Source organism: Acanthopagrus latus, chromosome 7 (assembly GCF_904848185.1).
Source record: "Acanthopagrus latus isolate v.2019 chromosome 7, fAcaLat1.1, whole genome shotgun sequence".
In the NCBI taxonomy this organism is placed as follows: Eukaryota; Metazoa; Chordata; class Actinopteri; order Spariformes; family Sparidae; genus Acanthopagrus; species Acanthopagrus latus.
This window is the reverse complement of record NC_051045.1, coordinates 12,686,969-12,698,678: the sequence shown is the minus strand read 5'-3', so window position 1 is coordinate 12,698,678 and position 11,710 is coordinate 12,686,969. Positions and strand designations below refer to the sequence as shown.

The window sequence follows — 11,710 nt, the reverse complement described above, 5'->3', positions numbered from 1 at the left end:
TTCAGATAGCATGTTCCCCTCAGTTATCACCATTCCCTAAAAAGGGCCACCGTGCGCCAGAGTGCCGGTTGCGGTGCCAAAAAGGTCCAGATAAAGGCCACAGTTGCTCACAGACAATGATTCACCCACCCACACACACACACAGGCACACACACCCACACACACTCACACACATTTTTCTCTCGGCCTTGTATGGAAACCTGCCACTGACACATCGCAGGCACACAGCTCTTATCTTCCCCTCCGCTGAGATAAGTGATGTTAAAGAGTGTGTGTTCATCGTTTAGGACCAGACGACGTGTCTGCAGTGTGTAAGCGAGGATTTAAAAAAAAAAGACATTTATGAGACGTTTGTGGTAATAAAACATTTTTATTTCTCAAGACAGGCAGCGTCTCGCCTCACAATGACACAGAATAAAAATGCATTTTGGCCTGATTAGATAAAAACATCTCCAGAATTCTCCCCCGCTACTGTAATTCAATGAGAACAGCTAACATCAGCCTGAAGACCCTCGCCTGTTTAAAGTGCTTTAAGAATTACACAAGGTTAAGGCGAATAGCTGTCGTTTTTTTTTTAAGCAAAAAACAACACTTTTTCTCCACCTCTCACTTTGCTTTTCACTCTTTTCCAAGTATTTTGTACTTGGAGAAGCAGTGCTGATGTGTATGATTGAAGCCTCCTAACTTTAAAAGCAGCATCCCTGTGTTCAGTCCTCTAAAGCTAAAACTCAACTCACTTTTTTTTTAAAATGTTATCTGCGGTTCGCATATCTGTTCCTCCTGTGTGCTTTGGCAATGAAGTAAGAAAGAAAAAAGACAAAAAAAAAAATCTTGAAGAAAGAATCAGTCATAGCGTCCATTAATCTCCTGGCTGTCTTCCTCGTCTCCTTGTCCTCTAAGTAAAAGGATATAAAGGCACAGAAAAGCAAAAGAAAGAAACGTATTGTTATTCCATATCAAATTAAAAGTTATTGGCTTCCTCAGAAGTGTTGCTGCCACCGTCGCGTCACTACACGCAGTAATTTCACCTGCGGGGTAATATAAATGGGCGTCCTTCACTTGAGGATTTTTCCAGGGCTGGTTTTAGGGACACAGTCCTCCCTGCCGCTCTCGAACAGGCTCCTCTTACTGGAGATGTCCACGTTTCTCAAGTCCTATTAATAGAAAACAGAAAATGCACGATTAACCACAGCGTAGACGAGCACCAAAACAAGCACCAAAACACAACATATGCTGGCCTTGCTGGTTGTATTTTGGTGCTGGTCTATCCTGGTTTTTTCCAGCAGGGCACGACTACTGCTGCTGTGCCAGAACAGATGCACAGTGTTGTGAAAAGCAGCCAAAGGTCTCTGATCTGGAGATGTTTACTGATGAGAGGAGGGCTCAGACAAGACTTTTTAACTTTAGGGATTAAAATGTGGATTTGTTTTTACTCCTGTAAACTGATCAGGCAGTTTTATTCACGTTTAATTCAGTCTTGTTCACTGACCTCGCTAACCCGGAAGTTGCAACGCTGAAATAATGAATCACATTGTTAACTTGTGTAAACATGTGGACTTCTCTGGGATCTTCATCGGTGATAACGCACGTACACAACAAACTATATAACAATAACAATAACAATATATAATATAACAATAATCAAAAGTGCAAGTAAAACTAAATTATACCTGTATCTACATGTTTGTGTAAGCTGTGTGCTATAGGTCGACTGATTATCAGATTATTGGAATCAGTGTTTTGGGGGTTTTTTATATCCAACTGTTAAAAAAAATAAAATGTATTTTAAAATGTGCTCATTTGGCTCAGATCCAGGATGTAATCGGCAAAGTAACTGATGACTAAAGTTATCAAATAAATGTGGTGGAATAAAAAGTACAATATTTCTCTTCAAACTGTAGTGGAGTGGAAGTATGAAGTAGCAGAAAATAGAACTACGCAGTAAAGTACAAGTACCTCAAGCACATGTTGGGTAAATGTTCTTAGTTTCATTCCATTGCTGCTGATATAATATGCAATACCTCTGTATCTGTCACTTTTAACTTCACGCACAAATCTTCATTTTCATATATTTACATTGTGTTGTTTTATCACCTTGTATTAAAAACATTAAGATAAACACCTGTTTTATTTTATTTCCGATCTATTTTTATATGACTATGACTAACGCTCTTAATGCTGAGCTGACCTGTGTCCTCATCCAACTCATTTCACTGTACCGCTGACTCTGAGTCTACATATATAAAGCAAATGACACATATATACAGCACATATTCCATACATAAATACAGATATTTCTCAGATACATTTCTGCGGGAATGTTCTTTTGAGAATAAAAGTACTCATGTTTCCTTTGAATCTAAATAACAAATAATTACAGTTGCTGGAGCTAGAGGATAAAATCCATCTTTAACGTGGAGTGTACTAGTTTTGTCGGGGTTTACTGTCCTTCATCCCTGAACCAAACCCTAAAATGTAAAACTAATTAAATGTAAGCAGCAGGAACAAAAATATATACCCTGTTCAGGACACACTGTACATGTTACAGAGCACTTCTGCCCTCTAGCTGCCGGATGCTACACAGTAAATTAGACTCACTGCAGGACTGTGTGGAGATCCGGGTTGGCTGGTCTTGCTGAGCCAGCGGTTGATGCGGTCCGACATTCCTGATGTGAAGCTCCTAAATTCCTGATAGTGACCACGAGCAGTGAAATAATGAGAACATGCTGAGGATAACAGTGCATGCATTGATGACACATCTGATACAGAAAAATAAAAAGAGGATTGTGGGTAATGAGTGAGCAAACCTGTCTGGAAACTCCCGGGCTGGCGGGGCCCGCCGCCTGCTGCTCCTTCTCGAACAGGCCTCTCTTCCTGGACACCTCCTCCAGCAGGAACAGGGTCCTCTGGGTCACGTCAGGTGAACGCGTCGCTTCAGACTTCTGCATAAATATGAGAAAAAAAACATTAGAAGAGCAAAATAATTACTAGTTTTATGACTTAAAATTTGCTGTATCAGAAGGAGTTTTTGCTGACCTGTGCAGCCTGAGCCAGTCTCTCCATCTTCTCCTGGATGGACCGGGACGAAATCCTTTGCCGAGAGCTGGACGACACACAATTCACACGCAATCATCTATTTATCATATGCGTTCATCTGTTAACACTTAATGTGACTGAAAATAATAAATAATAACTAAATCTTTTGGAAGAGGCTATGAAAACTCACTTTCTTTGAAAAGATGACGCTTTGTCTTCATCTTCATTTTCGTCCTGGTCCAAACCCAAGAAAACATAAACATTACACCTGCTTTAAATATCAATTTTAGTTTCAATAACATCATGATCCATAATAAAAAATGTAATAAAATTCAGCCCAAATTTAAAGAATACTAGTGATGAAAAACTATGAATCTTGCAAAGAAATTAAGTAACGTGAAGCTAAAAATGTAGCGCTGTGTCAATTTTTATTATTTGTAACTCTTAATATTGTAACCAATGTTAAGTTTTGTTGTTTTTTGGGCTCCCGCCCAAAAAAAAAAATAAAAAATGCATGAATGGCAGGAATAAAGAATGATAAAAACCAAATATCAATGATTATCTTACTGTGTTGGACTCAAACTTCTTGGAGGCGATCCTCACGCTCGCACTAGAACAGAATAACGACAACGGTCAGAAATTGAAGTAACTGATGCAAAGGGCCTCAGAATAAACACAAGAGTGTCTGCTGACCTCCTCTGCAGCGGCGCGCTCTCCTCCTCTTTCTTCCTCATCATCTGTGGAAAAGCGAGCATGTGAGGATGGTTGAAGCTTACAGTCGTCTAAACACCAGCAGCTAATGAGACGAGCACAGTCGCCCAAGTCTCTTGTGGTGTGTCAGGGCGTTAACAAACCAGTCAGTCAGCAGTAAAACTCAGCAGTAAATATGGCTTCAGCATGAGCCCGAAGCTTCAGCGGCACAAGCAAATGACCCTGACCTGATAGTCTAACAGCTGATGGGAGATTAAATCATGCTTTAACAGTCAAATGGGCAAAAGTTAATGTGGGAGAATGTGTGCATGCATTTGTGTGTGTGTGTGTGTGTGTTTACCCTGAAAGATATAGTCCTGGAGCTCTGCCTGACGAACGCAGGCTTGGTCGTCTGTTCAAAGTTGCCGTTGGGGGAAGAGCCATTCTGAGGTGAGGTGAAATAACTTGAGATTTACTGCTACATGAAATCATATTAGACTATCCCAGAGTCAGATGAACATCTCCCTCCATCCCTGAGGGCCGTTTCCCTCACGCATCTATGGGGCCAATTATTTGTTTTTTTTTTGATCAGCACAAATGCTGACACTACCCCTCTTTTACCACCAGGGGGTGCTGTTGCTTTGTTGCATTGATATGTAGCAGCGTCAGCACATTGCAGCCATGACACATGCAAAACATGAAGCACGCACTTATGTTGTAAATTACATCATCTGACTGTCTTAGTGTGTGTGTGTGTGTGTGTGTGTGTTAAGCTACCTCCTGTGTGTGTCCGTTGTGAACGGGGCTCTGAGCTCCCCTCGGTGAGGGACTCTGGCAAGGCGAGGGCCAGTGTTCTCGAGGGGACGAGGGGCCCGTCGGAGAGCGGGGGCTCATGGGAGTCGCACACCTGCTGGTGGAGGGACTTTTGTCGAGTGAGATGGAGACAGAGCTGCAACAACCAAACACACAAGTCTTTAGTGCACCAGTCTCCTTTTGGCAGTCTCCTACAATCTCTGTTCAAACTTCTAGGGAATAATAAAGTCAGTCAACCATGATGAAGCACTCTCGAACATGTTGATTCTTTAAAATGACTGTCTGGCAGTATCATTATACTGACAGATTTTCTTCTTATGAAAAAGTATAGCTCTTGATTTACTCGTATGTTAGAGGCATCCAGACCCCTCAGGTCATCTGGGACAGGTTTACTCAGTGTTCCCAGGATCCGAACAAAGCAAGATGAAGCAGCTTCTAATTTCTATGCTTCCCACCTGCAGTGTAAAACCCCTTAAATACGGCATGTCACCGTTAACTGTGTCTTTCAAATAATTAGACCTTTTTTTTAACTGTAACTTTTGCTTTGCTTGCTCTTTAAAAAAATGAATACATATATTGTCAATCTGTAACTCATCATCTCCTCTTTTTTTCTTTTTGTTTTAATCGAGCTTAAATACAATTTCAGCATTCTCTTAAAGTGGCAATGGATAAACTGGTAGAGAGCTTTATAGGGGACAAATGTAAACGCAGATGGGTTCATTTGTCTATATCTATAGCACTGTGCAATCAACATTTAATTCATAATGATACGTTGAAGAAGGCAACTTTAAGTACATGTTAAAGTACAATGTTGAGGTATTTTCATTTAGTTACTTCCCTTCCACTCCACTACATTTATTTTGATACTTTACGTTACTAGTTCCACTGCAGTTTCACATAATTCAGAGCGAAAGACAATTTCTCTTGAGTCCCACCATGTGACTGTGCGACTACATACAGACAGACAAGTTTGAAATTAATCTATTTGATCTGCAATTGGACAAAAATCATAGCTGTAAATGCTAAATATGGGACCTGATAGTGGGTCACTACAGTCACTGGTCTTTACTGCACCCTAATCAACTACACAACTACAAATCTCAGTAAATAAATGACACATATGATTGTCCTCATATAGCTGATTATCAAAGCCATCGTTGGGGGGAATATCTTTCTATTGGTTGCTTATTAACTGTTCAGCTACTCTATTCCTCTCTTCTGCTGCACTTTCATTTCCGTGTGTGGGATCAATAACCTTTATCTTATCTTAAAAACTATCTATTGTCTGCATTTGATCTGTCCCAACCCTGCTGCATAACCCACAAAAAAAAAGAAACAAAAGACAAAGTCGTGCACATTAACCTGACAAACTTGCGAGCCGGGTTGGACGGTGGCTTGGGTTCAGGATCTTTGCCCGACGATTCTCCATTTTCGTGCTGACAAAGACACAAACAGAAGAGAGAGAGAGACAATCAACATGGGCACACAACATAGACGCTTTTGTGCAGAGTCACCGGAGACACACCTTGGGTTACATAACACCGTACGGTTATGGCCTCATTTGCAGATACATTGAAATAAAGCCACCTGTACGTGTAATAAAAGATAAAGTTCAAATTATGACCTTAAGTATACCTTATCAAAGTTTATAGATGATTTGCATGGTCACTTGATTCAGAGGAAGAGTCCAGTCCTGTATGGTTTCCACAGTCATTTCCTCAAATCCTGTTATTGATCTAGATATTCAGATGCTTGTATACTCAAAGAAAATACACCATTAAAAAACTACCATCGTACCCTCTCCCTTCAAACGTCTGACTTGGTTCACTAAGTCGTTGTAAGTAATGTACACTAACGGTAAGATTTGTCGAGTTGTTGTTGTTGTAAAATGTAGAAAATGATTAACATGACCTTCTCTCTGTGTGGGGTAACAGTTAACTGTGATTAACCACACTGCAGGGTGGCACTGCTGGTAGCTCTGTGTTATGACTGAGTGAAGCATTAATCGTTTGGACGTGAGTCAAGGTTTGTTTGTCCACCTGCCTGTCAAAGGATTCGGCTGTCAGCGAAGGCACCTCAGGCGCGTGTTTAGCCGGGCTAGCGGCTGTCGGCCAGAATATCGTTGCAGGATTAACTAGCTATCAAGCTAGAAAATCAGCTAGCATTTTTGCTCTTCTATTTCCCTTAAGTGGAAGTCAACAGTTTTCTAGAATGGAGCTTTGGTAAGATGCCTGAAACAAGGTCTGTGGTAGACTTTCACGATTTGTTCTACCATATCTACCGTGTCAGTAAGTAGCACTCATTAAATGTAAGGTGTTTGTCCATTTAAAAAAAGGCGGTCGCTAAAAAGTGGCTAAATGAGTCTACAAAAAATTTCAGGGACACTAAACGTCATGACACCAAACACAGGGACTCATCTATTCACTAGTCCGCTTTACAGTTCATCTTTAATTTAAAAACTAGTTGACTGATCAATTTATAGTATAGTGATCATAGTATAGTAAGATTATTAGTGGCGATGGCGTTGAAGTCCTGCACCCGAGATGCAGTCTGTTTATAACGTTAGCTCTTTGCTTCCGGCAATCACAAAACTTCTGTTCACCGCAGTGCTTGTTTTCCGCAATGATCCAAAATCCCATCGGATTTTTGTCGATGAAACCAGGGTGGTGCTATCTGCCAGGTTAGCCAACAAAAATACATCTCTGCAGCAGTCGATGGAATGCATTGCCATGACTTTTTCGACAGATTTTCATGGTTCCCAGAGGACAAATCCTAATCACTTAATGCTGATCTCCTGACTTTTTCTTTAGCATCACCGCAATCAAAAAGTTTCATATTATCCCAAGAGATATCTTGACGTTGACTGCATAGATTTGCATGAAATCTGGCACAGACATTCACCGTTCCCAGAGGATGTGTCCTAATCACTTTGGTTATCCTTTGAGCTCTCATCTGATCAAAATCTCAATTTGTTTAATAGTTATGCCTCTTACTGATGGCAAAATGCTAACAAGCAAAAATAAGATGGTAAACACTGTAAACATTACTCCTGATTAACATTAGGCCCCAAACATCTAGGAACAGCGCCAGTCTTCAGGGCAAATTTGACATAGTGGTCAAACTGTGCAATTACATCATCAGGTGATGCACAACTTTCCCATGAGTCTAGATTGCGAAAGAAGCAGCGGTAAAACAGTGGACAGATTTTTTCGAATGGAACCCAGAACCCATGCAGTCAGTTTTATACCAAGTAAGTTGAACTTTTTTGGCTTCATGCTCTCTTAATAATGAACGCTTTATCCAGATTTCCCTTATCAGATCCATGCTTAAATACATCATGGTAGCATTGTCACAGTATGAATGTTAGCATGCTAAAGTTAGCATTTAGCTCAAGAATGCTGTGCTTGTGGCCTCACAGAGCTGCTAGCATGGCTGCAGTCTTCTGGTCATGTTGTCTTATCATAACTCAGTCAGCTTTGAAAGTGAAATGACACCATTCATGACAAATAATACTTTGCTTAAATGACACGAGTGACTCCATCTTACTTGTCTATTTGCGATGTTAGCACTGCTGCTGCTGCTGCTGGTGATGGTGCTGCTGGTGGTAGTGGTGGTGATTGGGCTGTAAGAGGCTGTTTTGGGGGGTGGTTGTGGTTTGGACGTGGTTTTCACAGACGGCAACACGTCACCCTGGTCCTCATCCAAGTCCCCCAGTAGCTCCACCCTGGCTCCTCCTTCACCTCCCTCACAGGCCTCTGCCTCATCCTCCCCTAACTCCTTCTGTCGCCTCAGCGTCTCCACGTGCCTCTTCCTCCGCTTTTCATCACGGACACGCAGCATCTCCACAAAGTCCAGCTGCAGCTGCTCCGCACTGAAAACCAACAGGGTAGACGCGTGTGAGCGACAGGTATGATGGACAGCCCTGTCAGCCCTGTGTCTGATCAGGTGTCTCTTTCCCTCTGAAGACGGCTTCTTCTGCAGGTATCATGTATGGTGTCAGGTTTATTGGTGCATTTTGAAAAGCATACAGATGACAGCAGACAGATGACACGCTCCCGTGGGCCAAAATAAGAGAATAAGAAAGAGTAAACAACCCAGGTGAACATACCTGAAGCAACAGAGTCATGTTCAGGCGGTGTGTAAATCAAGCTTTGCCAAGATCTAAGCAAGCTGTACTTTTACAAGAAAACACAAAACAACAGTGAGAACAACCTGCTGAGCCCTTGGGACGTCTCACTCGTGGAGGCTGTCCCGAAGGTGCTGTCACCGGTGGGCGACACGCCTGTTGTTTGACTGACGTCAGCATCGGGGTCGGCGGTGCTGCTCGAGCCCCTCACCCTCCTCCTCCTCTCCCTCTCCACCTCCTCCTCATCCTCCATCGTCCACTGGCGTGCCAGGCTGGGGACAGAGAGGACGTGAAAGAGAAAATGAAACAGAGGCAGAGGCAAAAGTGAAGGTCAGGAGCTCGACACGAAAGTGTCTTAATATGTGCAGAGAGGGATCCAGTTAACTGCTCGGCGAGGATTGATTGTTGTAATAACGGTTAAACAGAACCTGCTCTACTAGTTCATCCACTGTTCTTGAGTTCAGTTCATAGCCTGTGTAAGCAACTTTAAATCAAATATTCGCTTTAAGGATGATGTGTAGTAAACAAGTCATTGGTCTGTTGGTGCAGCAGGGATAAAGGGTACGATTTAAGGGTAAAACTGTACATATTTTCAAGTTATCTCCAGACTTTAACCTGAGAAGAGCCAACTGTGACTGTATAGCACATTATAACATCACAGCAAGGGTCTGTAAAAACATTAAACACAACAAAGGAGACAGAAACTGCTCCTTCACGCTCTAAATGAAAAGAATAAACTCATTTTTAGGTCAAGATAGACTGCTTGGCTGCGAGAGTGAAGCTTTTTAAAGCTAGTTCAGCAAATAAACTCCGTACTATCTGAGGTGAGATGGTGCTCACAGCCACAGGTGTCATATTCTCCTCAGAGCTAATCTTACCTGGACAAAGCCGACCAGTTCTTCCGACTGATGGACATACTGGACGAATACAATGTAAAAGTTTCCAGGTGCACTTCCCCAACACACAGAAAATGAGTGAGAGAGTCGACTGACTGTCTGTCTGTCTGACTGTCACTCTGAAGGCGACAGTCAAATTGCAGCCGGCGCGACACAAAAGCAGTCCACCTTTACCCCGGTGCAGCTCAGAGAGATGTCACGTGACAAAAGGTAGGCTCCCCACCTGAGAGAGAGAGAGAGAGAGAGAGAGAGAGAGAGAGAGAGAGAGAGCTTCTCCATATATGGTGGGAATGTGGCATTTATAATCGCTGTGAGAGTCTTCTGTGGAAGATATGCAGCTGAGTTATTACTGAGTTGTTACTGAGTAAAAAACAAAGGTTTATGTTAGTGGAGAACAGCTATTTAGCAGTAATTATCAGTAATTACTGTGTACGTTTAAAGCAGGAAAATATACATCATTTATAAACAGTAATTTTATAGTTTATTAAACTTTAGTTAAAGGTGCAATATGTAAGAATTGACCATAGGCTACTCAAAACAATTAGGTGGCAATATGTCACCAGAGAAAAGGCCAACTGCTGCTAACTGTGGCTGCCGTCGCCCTGTCAGCTTCGACAGAAGTGCATTTACACCAAGCCCCCGGGAAGAGCGGCAGGCTTTGAGGCCAGTGTTCAGAGTGGACAAACATTGTAATTACAACTTCTCGTGATGCATCGGGGCCCAAAAACACTATTTCCCATGTGCTTACATTGTCAAAGTAGCAGCTGCGCATCCCAACGCCGGCAAAATGACTCGTTTTAGTATCTTGTGTTGAGCCATTCGAGTCTTGAAAGTCTAGAAGAGCTGCAAGTTTAAATTGTTTTATTCCCAATCAAGTTAACCGGGCGCTTAAACCAGCAGTTAGCCGGCTCAGTTAGTCTCTCGTGACTCAGATGATCCAGGTAAAGTTACACCTGAGAAGTCGAGCTTAAGGCACCACTGAGCAGCTTTCACGGGACTGAATGGGGCCCCGACTCTGATGATGTATCCAGATTGTAGTTGTTACATCCACATTTTTTTTACTGCTGGCTCAGGAATTTTTGACTGGGATGAGCTGCAAAGGATGCAAACTTCAGCAGATGTCTCTGCAACTCAATACTTCGACGTCGTAACGTTGTGTTATTTCTTCACATTCTGCTGATCATTTAAGTTGGTTTTTAATCATGATTTTGCTTAAATTCTTAGTTATTTCAGCATTAACAAACAATAGTATACCTTATAAGCCATTTATTTAAGCAATTGTTTACAATAACTATGAATGTTTTCAGGTATCCATTTTCTGCCACTTCGTACTTTCACTCCACTACATTTTGGAGCCAAATATTTTACTTTTCACTCCACTACATTTACCTTTATCTACTAGTTACTGTGAAGATTGCTGCATCAACGCCAAAGTAGTGAATATTTAAATCAATCTATTTGATTTTCAATAAAACACATACACACACAGAGATTTGGAAAATCAGCAAAATGTTGAATAGATAGATAAATAAACATTTAAATATAAATATAACTCAATTTTAGTTTGATATTTATTCTAATATCAGATACTTAAAGACTTTGACTCAAAAACTATTCGTATGGGTGACTTTCACTAATATTTGAACACAATATCTTTAGTTTTACTCGAGTTTGACTTCTTGGTACTCTTTCCAACACTGGTTTTGATGCTGTTGCAGTGGACAGTGAGTCTCTTTACAGTGTGAGTCAGACTGTTTGCTCTGCTGTGTGAGGGAGGCCACACCTTTAACTGGAGCCCAGTGTGTCGGACTCTGACCCAGGTCCAGGCTCTGTTCAACACACACACACACACACACACGCATACACACGCACACTCCACCTCTTCTGGCCTTACACCACACCTGCACCTGATGTGTTCTGTGCAGACATGATGCCACAGCAAACATATTTACCCACTATTATGACTTGACGTTCATACAGATCCTCCCTTTTCTGAGTGTACCGGCTTAGGTTACATTTGGCTTCTAGCTTCCACCGTTAAGATGCTATCTTACGAAACTAGTTTGCATGTCGCTCCCTGGTCAAAGAAGCACAGCATGTACCGGCGCATGCTCAGTCATCCTCAGCACTGATGACTGGAGTCTGTGTG

The 11,710-nt window shown here is 41.9% G+C and overlaps 1 protein-coding gene across 2 annotated transcripts; it reads right to left on the bottom strand.

Annotated features, from left to right (window-relative positions):
• Positions 1–566: 566 nt before the first annotated feature.
• lad1 (ladinin) lies at positions 567–9,737 on the bottom strand. 2 transcript variants are annotated; one of them, XM_037103223.1, is made up of 14 exons: positions 9,544–9,737; positions 8,752–8,937; positions 8,086–8,410; positions 5,902–5,975; positions 4,504–4,675; positions 4,088–4,171; positions 3,730–3,773; positions 3,604–3,646; positions 3,227–3,282; positions 3,037–3,103; positions 2,808–2,942; positions 2,599–2,688; positions 1,029–1,154; positions 567–895 (listed from the first exon to the last, which is right to left on the bottom strand). In XM_037103223.1, exons 1-13 carry the CDS (start codon positions 9,579–9,581, stop codon positions 1,056–1,058), a joined length of 1,413 nt encoding a protein of 470 aa, XP_036959118.1. In that variant the 5' UTR covers positions 9,582–9,737; the 3' UTR covers positions 567–895; positions 1,029–1,055. The 2 variants fall into 2 exon arrangements, with proteins under 2 accessions (XP_036959118.1, XP_036959119.1); XM_037103224.1 differs by having other exon boundaries at positions 567–1,154; positions 3,227–3,270; positions 9,544–9,735.
• Between the last annotated feature and the right edge of the window lie 1,973 nt (positions 9,738–11,710).

Excerpts from the sequence above, each read along its gene's own strand:
- lad1 (XM_037103223.1), bottom strand. The coding sequence starts at position 9,581 with ATGTCCATCAGTCGGAAGAACTGGTCGGCTTTGTCCAG. Across the intron at positions 5,976-8,085 it reads CTAACATCGCAAATAGACAA|CACGAAAATGGAGAATCGTC; the intron begins GTAAGATGGAGT and ends TGTCTTTGTCAG. Across the intron at positions 3,774-4,087 it reads CCAGGACTATATCTTTCAGG|ATGATGAGGAAGAAAGAGGA; the intron begins GTAAACACACAC and ends GCTTTTCCACAG.